Below are 23,550 nucleotides of genomic sequence, written 5' to 3' on the forward strand. Positions count from 1 at the left end.
ATGTTGGCTGTCTCTTTGTGTTTGTTTCTATGTATTATATACATCTGCTACATCTTCCAGTCTTCATGGGATGGCCTTATGTAGTATGTGTTCTGAGGGGCCAAATTGGACAGTCCCCCTGATCACCTGAGCCAGGTGTTCCAGAAGTATCCCTTGTGTGGGTTGTATGTGCCTTCCTGTTGTAGTTGAGACTTGATTGCCATTGAGACTTCAGTAGGTGCAATTGACTCTCAGGTTTACTAGCAGGGAGATTGGCCATGACCACAATGTACATGCTGCTGTGCAGTATTGATCTCAGGGAGCAGGATTTGCCCCAGTGGTGCCTGCTGACTACACTTTGGGCATGCCACTTGTGCAGCTAATCTGGTAGTGCTCCGTTTGTTCTTTTATTTGTGACATGTTTCTTAGTGTCCCCATGTTGGCTGTCTCTTTGTGTTTGTTTCTATGTATTATATACATCTGCTACATCTTCCAGTCTTCATGGGATGGGCTTATGTAGTATGTGTTCTGAGGGGCCAAATTGGACAGTCTCCCAGATCACCTGAGCAAGGTGTTCCAGGAGTATCCCTTGTGTGGGTTGTATGTGCCTTCCTGTTGTAGTTGAGACTTGATTGCCATTGAGACTTCAGTAGGTGCAACTGACTCTCAGGTTTGCTAGCAGGGAGATTGGCCATGACCACAATGTACATGCTGCTGTGCAGTGTTGATCTCAGGGAGCAGGATTTGCCCCAGTGGTGCCTGCTGACTACTCTTTGGGCATGCCACCTGTGCAGCTAATCTGGTAGTGCTCCGTTATGGTCTGAAGCTAGCCACTAGGTGTGCTCTGTGTTGGTTCCAAGGCTTCTTGTGAGGGTCTCCAGTGCAGGTCAATGTTAGACACTGCCTGTAATTGGCCCGGTGCTACCTGTGGTTGGTGGCTGTCTGTATTGGATCTGGATGCACATGCAAGAGGTCACAATGTGAACCAAGGCCAGCTGCCACCAGTATTGGGTCTAGGGCAGGTCAGCAAAACTCCCAAGGCACCCTGAGACCTGCCGCTGCCTGCCAGCTACCTTTAAGGCTCAGCTGCTGAAAGAACTTTCAGTGATATGTGAGTTTGGTGAGGCAGGGTCTCAGGGAGTCGCCAGGGTGGGGTGAGTGGTGTGTTCTCCAAGTTAATACAGATTCATATTTGGCACCAGTGCTGACCCTGAGGACGCTCAGCAAAAGTCTCACTGGGCTAGCCACCATCCGCCTGAGGCCTGTGGACCTTTGTGGATGGTGGGGGTGGGGGTGGCTCTCAGGAAGTCATCAGGGTGGAGCTGGTGGAGTTCACCAGGCTAATACAGATTCAGATTTGGCCAAGTGAGGGGAGGGCTCAACACAGGGACAATGGTAGCTGTCCTTCGGCCCTTACCCTAAAACCACACAACTCACTTTCTCTCTGTATGTCTCTGGCACACCCTGGAGTGTGATAAGAATTCCTCGAGAGTTTTTAAAGAAAGACTGCCATGTGGACTCAGGGCGGCTGCTGTTGAAAGAGCCTTAGGGCTTGTGCAAGTTGGGCAGGGCAAGGTCTCAGGGAGTTGTCAGGGTGGAACGAGTGGACTTCACCAGGTTAGTGCAGATACAGATTTGGCTTTATGGGAGGAGGACTCAGCACAGGGACCGTGGCGGCAGTGCCACCACACAACTCAGTTTCTCCCTGTATGTCTCTGGAGCCCCCCGAAGCTGCTGTCTCTCCACCAGAGCCCAAGGTGAGTGCCTGCCAGCAAGAATTTTTTTGCATGGGTGGGCCCTTTAAGAAGATGCCTGTGTTTCTAACACTCACCCAGTTGTTAAGTGGGCTCCTCTTCCAAGCACTGGTGTTTCATGCTAGGAAGCCTGGTGTGGAGCTGAGACCCCTCACTCCTCAGGGAGTACCTCTGCAGCTGAAATATCCCTCCGGATTTTCAACTGCCACCCGTGGGTGTCCAGCCAGCCTGTTCCACATCTCCGCCTCTCCTATCAGTCTCAATGTGGTTGCTTCTTTATATCCTTTAGTGACAGGGCTTCTCTTCAGCCAGTTTTCAGGTGGCTGTCCAGGTTGGTTGTTCTATAATTTAGTTGTAATTTTATGTGGTCATGGGAGGAGGTGAGTGCACTATCTACCTACCTACCACCGTGTTGATTGGAACTCCTCCTGGTTTAGTGTTATGTTTAGGTTAGAATTCGGTTTAGGGTTTGGGTTAGCTATGAGGTTAGGTTTAGAGTTAGATTTAAGATAAGGGTTAGTTTTAGTGTTCATGGTGAGTTCAGTATTAGGTTTAGGGTTAGCTTTAAATTTTGGGTCCTGGGTGCGTGTTAGGATTAGGGTTAGGCTTAGGTTTAAAGGTAGGGTTAGGATTATAGCTTAGTTTAGAATTAGCATTAGGGATAGGGTAAAATGTTTGTGTTTATTTCAGTATTATGGTTAGGGGGAGGATTTATGTTAGGTATGGGGGGACCTCGGCAGCCGAGATATCCCTCAGATTCTTAATCGCCATATGAGAGGAGGTAAGTACAGCAGACACACACCTACTCTGCCATCTTGACCGGACCCCCATTCCAGAAGTATTGTTAAATTTTACTTTAAGATGTCAAAAATTCCGATAGCATCTTGGGCTTCTGATCAAGGTTCCTGGCAGTCTGTGGACCACACTTTGAAGGCTACTGCTTTTCCCAGTGTCCATGAGTGTTCCGATCTGTTTCCTTGAATTTAACGTTCACTTTAGCACCAGTGACTCACATCTACTTACTTTCCCAATTCTTTTGTTATCCTTCATATCTCTATCTCTTACTGCCAGTAAAGGATTTCCCCTGAAATATCCCATAGACACATCAATGTCAGTATTTTAAAAAACATTGAACTCATTATATTTCCTCAGGAACCTCTCTAGAAGTCTTTGGCTAATTCCATAGCCCTTCATCTCAGCTTTACAGGGTTCCTGTGGAGATTGATAGAGAAGGTTATGTGAAGCATTTAGCACTGTGCTTAGCATATTGATGGCAACCATTGTTATAGTTTGGCAGATTTGAGACCAGATCATCTGTCCAGAGACTCACTCTTGTTGTTAGAATTGATCAAGCCAGACAGCCAACCGGAGAGACAGCTAACACGTTGGTTCTCAAGTATCATCCAATTGTAAGATTTTCAGATTTATAAGGCGATAGCCTAAATATTGTAATTATTGATATTTAAGTGTGAAGTTTGCATTTATATTTGACAGTATGTATATTTAACAGACTAGAACATAAAAACCAAAGAGATGAAGAGGTCTATACGAGTGCTTTCAGAATGGGCTGTGGGTTTAAATAGCAGAATGTTTTCTCTTATAATTAATTGAAAACAACAATGGCTGTAAAATTATTGTTTAAAGCTAATTTTAGCAAGAGCATTTGATGTGAGGCTGCAAGCAAAATCATGGCGGAAATGTTGATACACACTTGCTCAGACATTCACATACGAATATATACATGTAATTCATTGCACTTCTTCAGAGATTAAGTTCTGGCAAGTACCTGGGAGCTGGCCCTCTTGCCTTTGAAATTATGCTATGCAATTTCCACCTCAGGGTGTAGCTTACTTGTAGGAAATGAAATTCTTTATAGTCCCTAAAATTCATTCATGTTTTTTGTAATACATGGCTCCACGCGAACTGATCTGCTACCTTCTTAACCCCGTGTCTGTGAGGTTAGCACATCTTACACCGAAGCCCACCATATTCTTACTGTACCACACAGTTGGTGGCCCACCTGTTAGATATTTGACCATGGATATTCACCATCAGTTATATGGTTTTTATTTTTGTACCAAATAACTATGCCTTAGAGAGATTTACATGATCAAATTATCTCTTCCTTCTTTTTTTCCCTTTTTACTGAGTTTATTGGGGTGACACTGGTTAACAAAATTATACAAGTTTCAGGTGCACAATTCTATAACACATTATCTGTACACCGTGCTGTGTGTTCACCACCCCAAGTCAAGTTTCTGTCCATCGCCATTTATCACCCCAGTACCCGCCTCCATCTCTCACCTTCCCCTGGCAATCACCACACTGTTGTCTGTATCCATGAGGTGTTTTTTTTCTTTTCTTTTTTTCTCAATCCCTCCATACTTCCCCCCACCCCCGGTGACTGGACTGCTGGATTTGCTTGCCACCTTCAGCTTTGGTGTCTTATCTAATATAAATACTGTGGCTTTCTTTGATTTTTTTTTTTAAACCTAGGTTCTAAGGCCCTGGAATATTCCAATGGGATTTTTGATTGCCAGTCCCCCACCTCCCCGTTCATGGGAAGCTTACGAGCCCTGCACCTTGTGGAAGACCTACGCGGACTGTTAGAGATGATGGAAACAGATGAGAAGGAAGGCCTGAGATGTCAGATCCCAGATTCAACCGCAGAAACACTCATCGAATGGCTTCAGAGTCAAATGGTAGATTTCTTCATGTTGCAACTCCCATGCTGCTTATTCCGAAATTTAGAACATAGAACAGCCAATTAGAGCAAGAAGAAAAAATATATAGGGCAACACAAGTTTTCCCTAAAGAGCTCCCAATTCCCTTTTGACTCTAAGGATTATTTTTACAAATGGCGATTTATGTACATTTCTTGGGGGCCCAGCAAGTCACCTGATGATTCTCATAAAAGTGGACTAGCCTTTAGATTGTGACCGAATGACCTACTGTGGCTTTGAACAAATAGTCCTACAAGAGAAGGAACCTTGCACATAATAGATGCTTAGCAGTACTATTGGGCGGTTCACTGTAAAAGGACCAGTGGCAATTCTAAATAGGCAGACTCTCAGAGAGCAAGAGGTTTGTAGCAGTCTTTGATATGAAGTGCCATCTAGTGGCTTGTGGCGGTCATTTCAATTCCAGTGTACAAGTTAAGCTGTGTTGTTGGGCTTTAAAATGATATTCGTCTTCACTGAACAGTGAGGACGCTTTCTAGACATCCTTCGCAAAAATTGATGACATGGCCCATCTGCTCTTTCCCTGAACACAAGGGTAGATACCATGGTTTTAATATGCGGCAAACACTTAAAATCTAAAGGATATCCCAAACACAGATTCAAGGGAAAAGATAGGAAGGGTGTTATTTTGTAAGTATTTAAAGAATACTCAGTTTTCAGGAATTTACATCAATATGCTTACAGGTTAATGGTGTTAGTATAAAAGCTAATGGTCATTGTATGAAAGAATTGAGATATATTTTTGAATCTGTTTGCTGTTCCCTTAATACTACATTCTGCAGCTAAAACATGTTCACATGATGTGACAAAAATACTTGTGTCCCCAGCCAGTCCCATGCCGGGTTTTCTCATGTTCCCAACCAACATGCCTCCCATTTCTGACAGTTTTTTAGTGGTGGTGTCTCTACACAAACTTGACAGTTGGAGATATTTTATTTTTTTTGTAATACGTGATACCTTATTATTATACTTCTTTTCTTTTTGGTTAATCCTCACCTGAGGATATTTTTCCATTGATCTTTTTTAGAGAAAGTGGAAGAGAGAGAAGACAGAGAGAAACATCGATGTGAGAGAAACACATCGATTGGTTGCTTCCTGCATGCGTCCAGACCAGGGCCCAGGCCGGGGAGGATCCTGCAACCAAGGAATGTGCCCTTGACCAGACTCAAACCTGGGACCCTTCAGTCCTCAGGCCGACACTCTATCCACTGAGCCAGACCAGCTAGGGCCTTATTATTATACTTTATATTTGCTCTGCAAGTTTCTTCTCTATACCTTAAACAATAAAATTAAAAAAAAAAAACTGAAAAAAACAACAAGTTCCTTCTCTATAGATTGAAGTATCCAGGTTTTCTGATTTCGTTGGGGAATTGCTTCATGCTCTAAAATTAGATGTTTTCTAGCTATCCCCTAGGCTATTTCTACTTCCTATCTCACCTCCTTTTTGCTCCACATTTTTCTGATAATTCATCACCTACTGGGAAAGGAATTTCCTATTGGCAGGAGCACCTCTTCCTGGCTCACATCCAGAGGCTGCCGATGGCAGCCATAGCTTAAGGGTACCTGTGGTTGAATTTTTAACTTGTGTCCAAAAACAAGTGTTGTCTAAAACAAAATTGTATGCCCCGAAACATTTCCATTCACACGTGCTCCATCTGTTCTGTTCAAGTCTTTCTGGAAAAGAGTGAAAATGATCATGATGATATCTGAATATAAATCAGGTCGTGTCCTTCACTCCTTTTTCAGAAATGTCCCAGTGGTAGTCACATCGCACTCAGAGGAAAAGCCAGATGCTAGCTCTGGATTGCAAGGCCTTCTAGGCATTGCTCCTCGTTATTCTTTGACCTTACGTCGCATTATACTTCTCCTCTTTCACTTCAATCTAGGCACACTGGCTCCTTCACTGAGTCTCAAACAGTCTCACTGGTTCTGAGATGTACTGGGAAAACTGGCCTCAGGGCCTTTACACTGGCTGTTCACTCTGCCTGTAAAGCTCTTTCCCCAGATATCTGTGTATGGTTAATTTTCTCATAGTCTCTGATACTTGAAAGTTGTGTTCCTAGTGAGGCCTTCCCTGGACAGCCTATCTAAAATTATACATATTCATTCCTGTTATTACATCTCTCTGCTTTTTTTCCCTTAGCACTTACCACTTTCTTACATATTATGAATTTGCCATGTTTATATCATTTATTTTCTGTCTATCCAACTGGAATGTAAATATCAAGAATCTGAGAATTTTGCTTTGGAGTTGGGTTACAAATTACTCATACATAGTTCACTTTTTTAAAAAGTATATATTTTTATTGATTTCAGAGAGGAAGGGAGAGGGAGAGAGAGATAGAAACATCAATGATAACAGAGAATCATTGATTGGCTTCCTCCTGCACACCCCCACTGGGGATCCAGCCGTGACCTCCTGGGTCATAGGTCAATGCTCAACCACTGAGCCATGCTGGCTGGGCCATAGTTCACTTTTTTTTTTTTTTTTTTTACAAAAGAGTACAGGCATTTGTCAGACTGTGAAGAAGTTTCCATAGTAATTTAGAAAAATTTATTACCACTAGTTACATAATTAAGATTTAATGATGACCAACTTGACTGCCCATTACTTAAGGCTGATACTAATGTTCTCATTAGTGCAACTGGGCCAGGAGATCCCCTGCTTTACTATAGGATGCAGGCCCATTTAATGGTTTTATAGGATCAGAAGCTGGATAAGAAAAAAGAAAATAGTAACACTAGCTGCCTGTTATAGTGAAGGGATAGTAAATATACAAGAATGAATTTGTGTTAATAGGGTGCCTATAGCTTTAGCCTTCTAGGGATGAATAAGTATTTTTTTAAGATTTAAAAGTTTGACACTGCATTTAACAATGCTTTAGCAAACTCCAAGTCTAAGAGGGCAAATAGGAAAACATGTTTGTTTGAGCCAAGCAAGTGTTTTTTGCTTACTTTAGGTCTAACTTGATGAGTTGCCCTATTGCCTTTTTTCAATAAATGAAGCTGAGAGTTTCCTGACCTGGATCAGGTCAAGAAATCCCCCAAGTGTCTGGTTATTTGGCAGTTTTAGTTATGAGGCAATCTCAAAATCAGCAGAAATTGCAAAAATACAGTTTTCAACAGAGCGGGTGAAAATGCTGATGGTAAGAACTTCAGACCAGGTATCATAACCCGTGAGATACGTAGAATATAATAAATGGGGGAAATGAAGAGTCCTTATTGCCCTGCCATCTTATTTCCTCTTTTGAACTGCATGAGAAATGTAGGAGGGAAAATAAGCGGGCTGTATGCAAGACTGGCCCAGTCGGGGGTGCCGTGGTACACAGGGACCCTCGCATTTGGAAGGGATGCTCCACTCGCCCCGAAAGGCAGCGCTGTTGCCCCGAGACTATTTCCAGCGTCAGGGTAGAGCCTCACCGCCCTGCTTCCGTCACGTCCGGGAGAGGACGGGGGCAGCGCAGGGCCTCTGCCTGGGGCTTGATTTCCACCCGTTGGTGTCCTGTCCTCTGACTCTGGACAGTAGAGCTGGAGATGCTTTATTGGGTTGGTCACAAATGAAAGGGGACGGCGATATTCATGGTTGAAGGATTCAAATCTTATCTCAGTCTCCCCTCCTAGTAGAGTGTTTGGTGGAGAGCAGGCAATAAATGATTGCATGCAGTGGTGGAGATCCAATACTGATTAGGACACGAGAGACCCTGCGGTTAGATACTTCTTTTGGTAGCTAGAGATGTTTCATTAAAGGAGCTTTAGTGGACTGAGCCTTCCTTTTCCTCTCTCGATACTGAATTTTAAAAACTAGAATCATGAAATCAAGCGTGTATTGGTGTAAAGTACATGATTTTCTAACCAGTATGCTGTACATCTGCAATTAATACAGAATAATACTGAATGTAAGCTGTAATTGAAAAAAAAGAAAAGAAATAAAAACTTCAAAAGATAGCATTAAGTAGCAAATGGAATGAAAGAATATATTCATAATAAAACTACACAGTGTTGACGTAAAAATTAGATTATAAAACCTCTATTTTACAGTACTGCATAGTTCAGAGTATAGGATTTGGAGTCAGACCACTACCTTGTGAAATCTGTGTACCTAATAGGGTTAGGAGGATGAGAGGAGATAATCTATGTAAACCATTTAGAACATTGGCCTGGGTTATTAAACGCTTAAGCACTTAAAAAAAAAAAAAGTGTGCTGGCAGAGAGACACGCATGGAGCCAGCTCTAACCTAGACCATTCAGTGTGACATCTGCTGAAATGGAGATGCATCCAGACTCTGTAACTGGCATGTGAGTGAGCACGTAATGCGAGGAAGACTCCACACAGCAAGCCCCAGCGGAGGAGGACCGTAAGGGATGAGGAAAGAGGAAGAAAGGGTGGGAAATATGGTCCATGCAGAAGGAAGGCAGTCAGTGTGTGAGAGAGCATTCTGTGTTTGGGGAGGTTTTGAGTGGTCTGGTAGGTAGAGCACAGGAGTTGGGAAAAGAATAGAGGAGGCAGGGTATTTGCCTAATGGAATTTACCTCTCTCTAACATTTTTAAGGCAAAGGTAACAAAATGGGTAGAAATATAAATAAGGGTGTGAATAGGAGAGACCTTGACCTACTTGAGTAAGTCAACACAGTGTTTTAAAAGTATGTAACTAGTCCAGTGGTAGCTCTTAACTTTGGCTTAATGTTCCTATAGTGACTTTTCGTGTGTTAGTGGGTTTTTTTTAAAATATATTTTTATTGATTTCAGAGAGGAAGGGAGAGGGAGAGAGAGATAGAAACATCAAAGATGAAAAGAGAATCATTGATCAGCTGATCAGTTGCCTCCTGCATGCTCCCTACCAGGGATTGAGTCTGCAACTGGAATATGGGCCCTGACCGACTGGCAATTGAACCCTGACCTCCTGGTTCATAGGTCGACACTCAACCACTGAGCCATACCAGCCAGGCTAACTTTTCATGTTTTTTTAAAAAAACTAATATCCTCCTGGGCATTATAAGCTCTTGTAAATATTAATACAGTATTGAGAAATGTGAGCATTCTCATTGTGAGACAATTTTTAGTATTTGTTTTTCTCTTAGGATAATTCCGTAGAACTGGTTTTGGAACATTTTCTGTTTCCATATTATATGCAGTAGCTTCATAAAACACTTCTAGAACTTGCTATAGAAATACTTGTAATCTTGCTGTAATTTTCTTCAGGCAGAAGAAAGATGGCTTTGGCTTTGTACCCTCCCTGAGCAGAAAGCGTTTTTTCCTACTTAATTAAATGTGTTTGTTTATAAAACGTTGCCTGTGTGGGGATTGAAAAGCAGGTGCCTGCTAATATCCTTAATTAAAATGAGGGATTTAACGCTGTGGCGGGCCCGTCTCGGCACTTGCTTAGATCGAGAACATGCATTGTGCATCCTGGCTTTTTTCCAAAAAGCTGTCCTCAAGAAGCTTCGTAAATTTCACTTCATAGTAGTCCCCGGGGATGGAAGTTGTCCAGGCCACTCCACCAGGCTCCTCGTAATACTTGTCACTTAATTCTGGGCACTTCAGTTTACAACATGAACAGAATTATGCTGGTGGTGCAGGTATGTGGTCAAGCAGCTGATGTTAAACATTTTATCCATTCTAAATATACATTGCACACTTACTAAATTTGTTTTCCAATTTTTTTGTGTGGCCTCATGGGAAGTATATCCAGTGTGCATAGATTTTAGAAGAAATCTCCTAAAATTTTCTTTTTTGTTAAAGCTCCTTTTGGTGTTGTGTGTTTTTTTTCAACATATAACTTGGGTTATTCCCAGAATTTATACTGGAAACTGCATGACTACCAGTTAATTCTGGAAAAATAATGGATGTCACATCAGATGTGAGCTGGGTGGTAAGGAAGTACAGTTTATATTTACTCTGATTCTAACTCGTAAGTTGTCATTTGCTGTTTTGATTGGACTCTGGATGGCTTTGTCTAACCATTTTGGACTCCACTGGCTTTTATTTCTGTTGTCTTTGAAAGAGGAATCAGGACATTCTATTGGGATTACATATTATATGGTTGTGAACTCTGTAAATGAGATAACAAGGACACAGCACACACACGACTGTGTTTCAAAATGACATTTTTATGTTATCGGCTCTCTGTCAGCCTTTTCATGTGTCTCGGTAAAGCCTTGCATCTGTAAGATGACTGAGAAAAAAAATCTCACTTCCTTTCCCAATCTATACTTTAGCATTTAGGCCATACAGGAATATGCCCAAGTCTGATAAAGAGTGGCGGGGAGGGCCCTAACCTGTTTGGCTCAGTGGATAGAGTGTCAGTCTAAGGACTGAAGGGTCCCAGGTTCAATTCCGGCCAAGGGCACGTGCCCGGGTTGCGGGCTCAGCGCCCAGTGTGGAGCATGCAGGAGGCAGCCAATCAGTGATTCTCTCTCATCATTGATGTTTCTGTCTCTCTCTTCCTCTCCCTTCCTCTCTGAAATCAATAAATATATATATATATATATATTTTAAAAAGGTGGGAGGGGTTTGCAGGGAGAAAAAAGAGTGAGCATTGGTCTAAGCAGAGCCCTGGGCCAGGTGCTATGGAGGTTTCAACATGATGCCTTGTATAGGCTCTGCCCTGGAGCTTCCATGGCGTTATAGAAACAAGCAAGCTCATGAGAAGTTAGGAAATTTAAGAAGGAAAGTGATAAATCTCCAATGAGCTCGGCTGGTCAGGGCTGCCAGAGAGGGGGGCGGGGTCCTTGCGTACTGAGAGTTTAAGTTTTGGGGGAGAGAGAAAGGCTTCAAAGAGGAAGGAGGGGTTTGTCCTGTGATTTGGAGACTTGAGTAGCTGGAAGAAGCCTGTAAGTTACCCCTGTTGTCTCCCATTTAATGGGAGGCATTTGCAGTCCTGCATTTGGGACTTAGCGGGGAGAAGGGAGGAATGAGAGGGCATCCCAGGTCACTCCCAGTATCTCCACTCAGAATTAGTGGCATTGAGCATTCGGGAGAAATAGGGGTTTTATGCCCAACCACACACTCGCAAAGCTTCGTGGGCCCCAGTTGTGCCCCCACTTCACAGTGACTGTTCCTTTTAGCCACTGTTCCTTTTAGCTCATTATTTTCTGCTTGATGAGAAGTTGTGTAGTTTGGTAAAACATGCCTTAACGTGCCTGTCGTACCTATTTTGAGGTAAATGAACCAAGTTTTATTCTTGTATTTCCTGTTCATGGCCGTCAATCACAGCTGTACTAAATTCAGTTCAGATTTCTTGAATTAAAAACAGATGCAAATTTTTATTTACCTACAGTGGTTCAAACGGAAAGAGGACCAGACTCACCCTAATTACTTTCTTTTCAGACAAATGGACACCTACCTGGGAACGGAGATGTGTATCAAGAAAGGCTAGCGCGGTTAGAAAATGATAAAGAATCCCTCGTCCTTCAGGCAAGTGATTTTTTAAATGCTGTTTGTTCCTCATGACATATTTACAAAGACTAAAGCTGGCATGGCAAGTTCAGGTGCTTACAGGAGCCAGGTTGCTGATAGATCTAAGTGCAGCAGGCCATCTGTGCTCAGTAGGGAGTGGTGAGGACTGTGGCAGAACAAGGGTGTGCATACCCAGTCTAGCATGAGCAGCCCTTAATCCGCCACACTCTTCCAGGGCCAGTCTGATGACCGGCACAGTCATCTGATCTGATTTTTTAATATATACCAGAAATTCTGATTTGATACTATATATCCTATATAATAAAGAGGTAATATGCAAATTAACCCTTACACCCTCACAAGATGGCTGCCTATGACCAGGCCAGCAGGGGTGTTAGTGAGGGATTACCAAACGACTGAACAAGCAGGCTGCGTGGGGTGACCAGGCCAGCAGGGGTGTTAGTGAGGGACGACCAAATGACTGAACAGCAGGCTGCGTGGGGCGACCAGGCCGGCATGTGTTCAAAGCCATGATCACAATAATGTGATCATGGCTTTGAACACATGTGTGGATAATGTGATCATGAAAGATCTCATGGAATTTGAATTCTCTGGGTTATTTTCTTTATTCCTCCTGAAGTATCAAACTTGAGTAGTCCTTGATAACTTCTCCTCCAAAAGTTAACTCCATTTTCTCTCTTAATCTCTAATACTACCTCCTATACCCTCACCTCACCCCAACCCCCCTAAAAGCTAATCTGTATGCGTGCTCCCTCTCATAAATGGTTGAAATGGTTTTAACCTATAAAGCATTGTACACCCCAGTGAGCCCGACCTTTCTGAAGTATTGGAGTCCTCAGACCAACAATCACCACATATAGAGGAGTGTGAAGGGCTGCTGTCTCAATAATTCTCAGATCCCCCCCCCCCCTACATCCAAATGAGTGGTGACCGTTTTTGTTCTATTTAGAGAAATAAAGTTTGCAGTGGGACCAAATTCCTCCTAATCCATTGAGATGTTTTGCTCTAAATGCAGGTCAGTGTGTTGACAGACCAGGTAGAGGCGCAAGGAGAGAAGATTCGAGATTTGGAGTTTTGTCTTGAAGAGCACAGAGAGAAGTTGAATGCCACAGAGGAGATGCTGCAGCAGGTATGTACGAAGCTGGCCCCCTGTGGGATTTTCCTGCTGAGCTGTTTGAGATGTTCCATTGTTGTGTTTGCTCTGATGGAGCAGTACATTTCGTAGTTCACTTACACTGGCATATTTTAGGTAAAAACCTAGGGTAGCAGGCCCTCAAAACACATACACACAATAAAAATGTGCTCATGTAATAAAAATGTGCTCATGTAAATAGGTAATTTTAATTATCTTCTTTATGCTTTCATATGGTTTCCTAACTCCCAACCATGAGCATATTTATCTGATTAAGAAAAAAGATAAATACCACATATGACCTCTATTAGAAAAAACTTGTATACACACACACACATGTTGCTCACATATGAGAGGACCTATAATATAATGGACAGAGTATACACTGGAGCAAGACTGCTTAGTTTTGAGTCCCTGCTCTGCCATTTCCATGCTGTGTGACTTTTGGCAAATTTTTAACCTCTCTGTTCCTTAGCTTCCTCATCTGTTGAGTTCCTCATCATGTATTATCCCTATGAGTTTCTACCTCATAAGGTTGTTTTGAGGCTTGAACCACTAAATACATGTCAGAATAGTATCTGGCACATGGCACACGTAACATTATCATCGTCATCAATTTTATCAGGCTTTATACTATATATAAGGTTTACATATGTGTGTATCTACGTAATATATCTCCCCAATAAGCAGGTATGTGTTTAGTGCTGCTCAATGAGGGTTAACTAAATTGTATCTATTTAGTAATTAATCATCAAATCCTCTATTTGATAGTTACTGCTTTGCAGTCATAAGTGAGACACATTCATATGTGGCTGTTTGTAATAAAACAACTTTTGAATGTATCTCTTAAATTCTAATAGGAGCTTCTGAGTAGGACATCCTTAGAAACTCAGAAGTTGGATCTGATGGCTGAGATATCTAACTTGAAGTTAAAACTGACCGCTGTCGAGAAGGACAGATTGGATTATGAAGATAGGTTCAGAGACACAGAGGTAAGCAGCACCCTCTCTCTCTTTAAGTACATATACATACATATGCGTATATATGTATATATCACACACATATGTTCCTAGAGCAAGTTGAAATTCCTTGGAGGTGTGAGGGAGAGGCAGTTAATTACATGTGCCCTCATTCATCTATGCTTCTTTTTAAAAAAATCTTAATTGTTGAATGTATTACATATGTCCCTGTTTCTCCCATCATCGCCCTCTCCCACCCTATCTCCCCCCTCCAAGCCTTCACCACCCACATTGCCTGTGTATCCTTGGGTTATGCATATACGCATGTGAGTTCATTGGTGGATCCATCTATGCTTCATTTTAAGAATAATCTTTAATTAAGTTGACTTTTTATCATTAAATGCTAAGGCAGTTTTTATTTTCAGACTTTTTAAAAAACACATTGATTTCGGAGAGGAAGGGAGAGGGAAAGAGAGAGAGAAACATCAATGATGAGAGAGAATCATTGATCGGCTGTCTCCTGCATGCCCCACACTGGAGATCTAGCCCGCAACCCAGGCATGTGCCCTGACTAGGAATGGAACTATGTCCTCCTGGTTCATAGGTCAACACTCAGCCACTGAACCACACCAGTCGGGCTGTTTTCAGACTTTTGATATGAAATAGTAATTCTTTCATTGCCTTTAGAACAGTGGTTCTCAACCTTTCTAATGCCGCGACCCTTTAATACAGTCCCTCATGTTGTGGTGACCCCCAACCATAAAATTATTTTCGTTGCTACTTCATAACTGTAATTTTGCTACTGTTAATGAATCGTAATGTAAATATCTGTGTTTTCCGATGGTCTTAGGCGACCCTGCTAGCGGTTCTCAACCTGTGGGTCACAACCCACAGGTTGAGAACTGCTGCTGTAGAGCCTAAGACCATCGGAAAACACAGATATTTACATAGATTTGAATTGAGTGAGGTTTGCTCCATTGCCTTTTTCAAAATTAAAATGTCTGTCAAAGGTTTAACTATGATGGAAAATCTTGTCACATGTATTACTTCCTCGGGAACAAAAGGAAATCCCTAACTTGGTGCATGTATTAACAGTAGAGCTTTTTGTCAATCACCTGTATGAGCATGTTTTCATTTTATTTTATATATATATTTGTATTTGTATTTATTTCAGAGAGGAAGGGAAAAGGAGAGAGAGAGAGAGAGAGAGAGAGAAACATCAATGATGAGAGAGAATCATTGATCGGCTGTCTCCTGCACACCCACTACTTGGGATCGAGCCTGCAACCAGGCATGTGCCCTTGACCAGAATCAAACCTGGGATCCTTCAGTCCGCAGGCCAATGCCCTATCCACTGAGCAAAACAGCTAGGGCAACATGCTTTTCATTTGATTGAGACTGGGGCTCTTAGAACTTAGGAAGTTACCCAATTTCTTTAACATTGCTCTTGTGCTTTTTTAAAAACAAAAACAAAAACAGTTTTCCTTCTGTCATTCATAACACAATGGTAGAATTCAGTCCGCAGGTGGCATGGTATGGAGCTCACTGTGCTGCAGGGAAAGAAGTTACACTGTTTGGGGATCGAGAGATGGCCTTCTATGCTACATACACAACGTTTAGGGGATGTCTTAACCTGTGTGACTGTGGGTAATTTGAATATGAAATATTAACAAAACATCAGGACTAAATTGAAGTAGATGTTGTATGATTTTTTGGTAAGACCCCAGAGCAGTATTTACATCTCTTGAGTGTGTCTGCATTTTTATAAAACTGTTTTTCCCCGGTGCTGCATTCTCAATCGTGTGCGAAGTGATCCTGTCATCAACTTCCAGTAAACTCGATCCCTGAAAATTTTCAATAAATATTTAACACTATTGATAAAATGTAGGGTGAACATTCCCAGAGATTATGGGATGTTTGATAAACTTTGTTATATATGAACATAATTAAAATAGTCTTCAAAATTAAAACTGAATTGAATATGCTCGTTTCCCTATTACTGTTCCCTTGATAAAAATGAAATGTTTCCCAGGCTGTTTCAGAAATCCAAAATTCTTTAACTTTGGCTTAGAAGTTTGGGTTACTTGGAGATTAAGTTCGAAGAATATATTGGAGTGGGAAAGAAGTATAGGTACTTCCGCAGATTGGGGGTAAAAGTCTTAAAACCTTGATGATTGAGGATGTGCCTGCCCCAGGAATTGCTGACAGATGGTTAACATCGTTCCACAGTGCCCCCTTCTGGTCACAGCACAGATGGCAGAAACTGAATTTTTGTTGAAGTCCAAAAGAGTTCTCTAGAAGGGAAAAGGGGATGGTAACAGGGATTTTCTTTTTAAAAAGGACTGAACTTATGGTAAGATATTAGTTGGAAATCATTTGTATATCACTTTCTAAAGTTTTATATTAAGGAGCTAATTTCAGATTACCCAGCTTGAGTTATCATGGGAAGATATATGGCCAGTGTTGCCACAAAAGATAATTGGGTAGTTTTGTGTTTGTTTGTTTACTTGCTTGTTTGTTTTAAATAGAAAAATTGTCTCAATTTATAATTCTATTTTCTTCCATTGTTTCTTCTTCTTTGCAAATTGCTGATATTTCTAAATGAAGTGGTAAATGCATACAGTACCTAACAGGAATTCAAAGCTGTTTCTTATCAATGAGAAAGTGGGTAAATATATATTAAAAAGACCAGATTGATGAGGGGATATCACTGAGAACTCATATTATGCAAGGATTATTGATAAATGGGAGATAATAAGTGGGAGAAACTGACTTTTTTCTGAACTTGAATTCTGAGTTTATAGATTAGGAATCACAAACTAAAATGTTATTACATGTTGTCAAATAGTTCTTGTCCTCATTCACAAAAGGAGAAAATAGACACCCTCTTATTGAAACATTTTATTAATAATATTAATAAGTAATTATTATATGATAATGCTGGGTAATACTTTTCCCCATTTTACAAGAAATGCTTTAAAACGGGAACACTTTAAAAGCCTGTGAGTTTTCTGGAAAGTGTATTTGATTGTAGCATCCCTTTTCCTAGCCTTTGTGAGATTATACGTAGAAGTTTAGAGTAATTCCTCTTTAATTAAGTTTTTCTTCTTATAGCATTGTTCTATTTTTTAAAATTTGTTTTTATTAATTTCAGAGAGAGGAAGGAGAGGGAGAGATAGAAACATCTATGAGAGAGAAACACCAACCAGCTGCCTCCTGTACACCCCGCACTGGGGATCAAGCCCACAACCTGGGCCTGTGCCCTGACCGGGAATCAAACCTGTGGCCTCCTGTTGCATGGGATGATGCTCAACCAACTGAGCCACAAAGGCTGGGCTATTTTTTTTTTATGGCATTCTTGTATAATTCTGTTGTGTCATTCATGAATTTGTGACTCAGTAATAAATGTCTCGTAAAAGAGAGGAACAAAAACACATTAACCATGGGCTTCGTGGCTTATAGTAAAAAAAATAATCTCCTTCACAGAGTATTTGAGCCCTTTTTTTGGGGGGGGGGATAGGGGGAGGAAGAGTTGCTATTTAGCATTCTCAATTAATTGTCCTACTCTCTGGGCTCTGAACAAAAAAGTATATCACTATTTCTCACAATATTTATCCAAATTGGACAAGCATATAAGTTTTTTATAAAGGTGGTAGTAGAAAAGGTATCTGACTATACTGTATTTGTATTATGAAGACATTAGGATTGTTATCTTTTTCATTTTCCAAATATAAAAATCCATTATGACACTGGATATATTTTTAAATGACAGGGCCCTCATCCATCCTCAGGTTGAGAATCTTTGGTTTAAAGGTTCTTTGGTTTAAATTTCACTCCATTCTCCCAGACTGGGTTGATGGGTGGTCTGTACTTTATAGACAAATAAAGAAATGATAAAAATATTTTTATAAACATCTACTATATCACTGAAAATACCCTGAAAAGTAATTGGTTTTACTAAAGAAAATTTATCTGGTTTATTTTAAAAGTGAAAGTTTATATAGTGAATTTTAGTCTAGAAAAATTTTAGTCTGATCAATGATAGTAAGTTATTAGCTGCCCCTTAATAAAAATTAGTTCCTGTTATTTTCATGATCTCATCATTGTAAGACAGTGGAATTAGGAATTTAAAACAGTGTTTTAAGTGGAAAGATAGTTCTCAAGGAGGAACACTGTTTTTATTTGTCTGATCTAAGGGATTGTGGATTTAAGATTTCCAAGCTGCCATGTCGGTATGTTGAAGTGTATTACCGCTTTCCTAATGTATTTCCCTGTTTCTTTCTGGACAGGGGCTGATGCAGGAGATCAATGACTTGAGGTTAAGAATCAGTGAAATGGACAGTGAAAGGCTTCAGTATGAAAAAAAACTGAAATCAACCAAAGTAAGTTTTCTCAATGACAACAATTTTTAAACAAATGGCTCCATTGCTTATCTATGATGACTAATATATAGATGCAATGTGTTTTCCACTCAGTATATGATAAAGAAGGTATTTTGCAAGTGAACTTTTTCTCTGAGCTGGAGGCCTTCTTGTTTTAAGCACTATTCTGAATAAAAACCAGGGCTTAACTAATCTGATAGAACATATTACCTGTCATTTCTCTTAATTATTTAACCTCCTGTGTAAACTGATACTGTTTTCTTGGTTATTTAGCTTATCTTTTTCTATCTGTAGTTTTCTTTTACTCCTCTGTCTCTCTACCAGTCCTTAATGGCCAAACTTTCTAGCATGAAAATCAAGGTGGGTCAGATGCAGTATGAAAAGCAGCGGATGGAACAAAAATGGGAGTCCCTGAAGGTGCGGTAGACATTGGGGAATGTGGGTCCATGGCTTGTTGCTTTCTGGCTTGTGTTGTTTTGCTGTGATGGTGTTTTTAGTGGTGTGTGCATTTATTTTGTCCGTGTGCTGCCTATTTTTTAAAAACACACACATTTAAAGCTAATTAAAGGGACAGTGTGATCTTTAATTTGTTTTTAGAAACCTATGAAATAATTAGTAAAAAATAATAAACAGGTAAATGAAAGTGTTTGTTTGTAAACGAAATCTTACTCTGTTAGGCTCTCTGAGATCCAGGCTTGGCAAAATAATGATAACAAGTTCACCTGTGAAAGAATTCTGTTATGTACCAATAGTAGACATTGCTTTTTTCCTTTGGGATTTTCTTGAAGGTAAATGTACTCAGCAGTTAACTATTATGGCAGCGAATGGAAATTACTGCTGAGAATAAGCGCAGTAAGAACAGGGTCGCACTCCTTGCCAGGGCTTCTGAAAATTTCTTGTGCTTGATATTCACTCCTTCCATAAGTAAAAACTTCTTAGCTTCATTGGAGAGTTACACCTTCTCATAGTACTAAATGTAATCTATATCTCTAGAGAAGACTGAAAATAAAATGTTTGAAAATAAAATTATTTTATGAATATAAAATTAAATTAAAAATAAAGGTGCATTTCTAAGCTTCACCTAGGATTATTTTCAGCGTTACCTACAGCCAGCAAAACTGAATTTGCTAAAGCTCTTTCCCAAAATAAAACTGAAAGTGAAAACATTAGTAAATAGGTAGAACATTGAATATGGGATCCTTAATAGTCATGTAGATTTACAAAAGAAGAATTAAAATTCGTTTTCTAAATCTTTTTTTTTTTTTTGCATGGTTGTAGGAGATTCTGTTCTGTTATCTTAGTAATGAGGATAAATATTCAGTCCCAACATCTAGCTAAAGTTGTGCATCACCTGCTACTTTACCCACTAATTAAGCTCTCCCTTGTCCAGGGAACCTAAGTGCCATCTTGAAATGCTGAATAAATGTCAAGCAAGTCTTAATATCTATTTTTCAATTTGCATTTTATTTTGATTTTACTATACTAAGCATCTAATTTTTTTTTATTAGCTTGGTCAGATTTTTTATTTAACATAACATATATACCGTAGGGCTACATTAGTCCTACTTACACTTTAAAAGATTTCTTTTTTAATTTGTTCACAAAAAAACTTGAAATAATTGTACCATAATTATTATAAATTGGATTTTAATAATTGCCTTGCTTTTTATTTATCATCATCACTGTCTGATTTCTGAAGTTTGCATCTTTGCATCTAAATAACTAATTATTGACTTAAGAACATACTCTTTGAATATTCTCTTTTATTCATAAGCTACTCTTTTGAAATGAATTATCGTTTGTAGGATGAACTGGCATCTTTAAAAGAACAACTGGAAGAGAAAGAATCTGAAGTGAAAAGGCTACAAGAAAAATTGTTTTGCAAGATGAAAGGAGAAGGGATAGAAATTTTTGACCGAGGTAGGAATATGTATTTAATATTGGTTATCTTATTTTGTTAAAATCCTCTAAGATCTGAAAAAAAAAATCTGATGTTATTTGGTGTAATTTTAGCAACAAAAAAAGAATAGCAGGAGCCATCTGGCCTAGGACCACAGGGAATCCTCCGAGGCTCTTTCCTGTGCTCAGGGAACCCTGAACTTCCTTGTCCACAGCTGGAGAAGGGCAACTCTGTACCCTACTGGGTGTTTTGTTGAGATGACTAAATTGTCAATTACCATCAGGAGAGAGTTATTTCCAAGTTGCAAAATAAAAGCAAGTGTCAAAAAGAATGAAAAGGAACCATTACGATCTCCTAAGACTATTTTCCTCTAACCTGAACTTGAGACAACAGAAAGACGTTTAGAAACCTTGTCTGCCCTGTTGAGAGAAGAGAAGAAAAGACTCTGTCTTTGGAAAACTCAATGAAAATTTCTTATCATGCATTGAGCTCTTAACCTTCTAGAAAGCAAAAAATAGGCTAATTTCTTTTTAGAAAACTGCATGAATTTATCCAAAAATTGTTTTCATAATTGAGGAGGCTTGTCCTAGATATTATGTGGACTGTAATTTTTAATAATGTAGCTTCTACTTGATAGAAAATACTGTGAATGCAATGTGTTTTTCTGAGTTATATTTGGAAATATAAATGCATGTAACAGCTGACAACACTAGATCAAATTTAACCTCTCTTTGTTATTACAAATGATGACTGGGGCAAAAGCAACTTCTAATTCAATGGGGACAGAACAAATTTCATTTAGTATAGCTTTGGTACATTTTTACCTGTTATGTGAACACTGGTATTATTGCCTATTCAATGAGGAACTTGAATTAGATGACCTGTAAAGTCGTCTTGGCTCTGGAATATCCTGGCTTTGTATACCCACAGGTATCACAGTTCTCTATCCATCAGGAAACTTAATTCATCAAACATTCCGAAAAATGGATTTTTCCCCTCTGTCATTTGACATATGCAGAATTGTATGTTCGGAAAGGACATTCACAAACAGGTCACGCTTTTAGGATTTTAAGATAAAAATGGAATCCTAGGACTTGTAGGCTAAGGGGTATGTTAGAACAGTGCTACCCAAAGTCCAGTCCCAGGACTGGTGCCCGTCTGTGAACTGCTTGCTACCAGTGCACCACCAAGGAAATATAGGGACTGAGAGCAAGTTGACATAACATCAAACTGCATGATCAGTGGACTCACGTGGAGCAGGAGCTACACCACTTCTGTGTTATTGAACTTAAGTGGTGAGTTGAATGTTTCAGAAGCCATGTACTGGTCATGTTCAGGAGGTCCAATATCAGGCTATAATGGAAATGTGAAAAACAACCAAGGCAACATTAACTGGCTGTTCACCACATACTGTGTGAGGAGCGCTGTACACCATAGGCCCAATTTCAGGGTGAGAAAGTCAAGGTTTAGAAAGTTGAAGTAACAGAGGTAGTAACTCAAAGTTAGGTCTTCTGGATTAATTACATTAGATTCTCTTTTTAACTGCACACAGAGCGTTACGTAGTATAACAGTCCTGATGTCACAAAATAGTGCTTAATAGTCAGTCTTTGTGAGTTTAGAGTCTCTTTATTTTAGGTAAAAGGAGACAATAATAGTGCTCTTAAAATATTATTTACTGTTGTAATGTATGCTAACTTCCAATTCAATGGGTTTTCCTGCACAGATGAAAATTTTAAAAAGAAGCTCAAAGACAAAAGTAAGGTTTTTGGTGTATTTCCATCAGCCTTTACATTCACCGAAAGTAATACTAGGACTGTTCTTTGCATGTGTTTTTAAAACATTTCTCTCACCAAAAATGTGAAGTTGCTTCATCGATAAGCTCTCCATTTCCTTGGAGCATACAAAATAGAGGGTAAACAAACAATAAAAATGAGGAGTAAAAGGTCCCTTAGCAGATTTCATCTGATTCAGCCCTTTTGCTCCATAGGACACAGCAGGACACCCAGAGTGGTGGAGGTGAGAAAGCACTTTCTCTGGGGTCCAGGAGATTCAGGGTCAGAGAAGGAAATAATGTTTATCCTCCTATGAAAACCTACTGTTTTTGAGGTTTGCCATAGTTGAAAGATCGTTTTGAACTTTGCTTTCCAATGTTTTGTAGCCCACTTTTTCACTGAGATCTACTTTAGGAGGTTTTTTAAACACACCCTCTTGGTGTTTTGAAAGAGAATGTAATTATTTAATTGCATTAAGTAACCAGGATGTTTCATGGAGCCTGGATTATTTAAGGCAGCATAAAGATAAATCTTAAAGGGCTCTCTCCTCCAGACCTTGAATTCTTAAGTCAAGGGAATTTGCCTTTTTTAAAAAAGCAAAGAAAAGAAAGGCAATTCCTATAAAATATACCTTAATCAAAAATAGTTATATCAGTACTGAATGATCCATCACTGTTTTAAAAATTACCTTTAGTCGTTTTTTGTTTTTTGTTTTTCTCAAAAGGTGGTAATTGTAGCTGAATTTTTTTTCTCTGTTTCAAATTTTTTAATTTGTGATTTCATTCTAGGTTGACTTTTGATCTTTAGGATATTTGCTTTTTAGTATTAAAGAAACATGCTTTTGTATTTGAATATCAAATTTTAAGTGAAATTACATTCATCTCACTCTGGCCTTTATGTTTTCAAATAGCATTTGGAAATGAAGTTTATAGATGAAGCAAAGTACTTAATATTCTTCTGTATGGAACCTACAGCTTAGCATGACTACTCGTGTAAATATCACATTCCATCAGGCTCTCATCATTTGTGTCTCCATCTTGGTTATAACTGAGTATCATTTTGTCTGCTTTTGTCATGTGCACTTTGTTCATTGCTTTTGCCCACTGCTTTTATGAAAAGTCTGTGTTTTTATTGTTAGCACCGACATTCCATTGTTCTCTTGAAGATTTTGTTGTTGCTTTGAGAGAGGGTAGTTAGCTCTCACTTAACCTGTGACTATATAGGCGAGATAGAAGGTGTTCATTTTTCAGATTTTCCCTAAAAGACAATATGTATGGTAAATGTGCCCTTTTAAAAGCAAACAAATAAAACAAATCAGTAACATCTTTACCTTAAAACATTTCAATCTGAAGAGTCAGTAGCTTCTCATTACTGTCACACACGTTAACTAAACTGACTTCTGATTTGATGTTGTGATATTTTCAGATATTGAAGTACAAAAGATGAAAAAGGCTGTGGAGTCTTTGATGGCAGCAAATGAAGAAAAGGTATCTAGATGGAATTTAAATATTTA

General features: G+C 39.6%; 1 protein-coding gene across 7 annotated transcripts in view; it reads left to right on the top strand.

The window, feature by feature from the left end:
• PPFIBP1 (PPFIA binding protein 1) overlaps positions 1-23,550 on the top strand; it is a 166,368-nt gene that overhangs the window by 110,787 nt on the left and 32,031 nt on the right. For 4 of the 7 annotated variants that reach the window (XM_079774973.1, XM_079774974.1, XM_079774979.1 and 1 more), the window contains exons 4-11: positions 4,230-4,435; positions 11,802-11,888; positions 12,907-13,020; positions 13,884-14,015; positions 18,272-18,364; positions 20,170-20,284; positions 21,989-22,021; positions 23,463-23,524. In XM_079774973.1, the coding sequence (XP_079631099.1) occupies positions 4,230-4,435; positions 11,802-11,888; positions 12,907-13,020; positions 13,884-14,015; positions 18,272-18,364; positions 20,170-20,284; positions 21,989-22,021; positions 23,463-23,524 (842 nt within the window). Of the gene's footprint in view, positions 1-4,229; positions 4,436-11,801; positions 11,889-12,906; positions 13,021-13,883; positions 14,016-18,271; positions 18,365-18,688; positions 18,782-20,169; positions 20,285-21,988; positions 22,022-23,462; positions 23,525-23,550 lie in introns of all 7 variants that reach the window. The other 3 variants (XM_079774978.1, XM_079774975.1, XM_079774977.1) reach the window with 2 other exon arrangements.

This window comes from Cnephaeus nilssonii (assembly GCF_951640355.1).
Source record: "Cnephaeus nilssonii genome assembly, chromosome: 6".
Lineage (NCBI taxonomy): Eukaryota > Metazoa > Chordata > Mammalia > Chiroptera > Vespertilionidae > Cnephaeus > Cnephaeus nilssonii.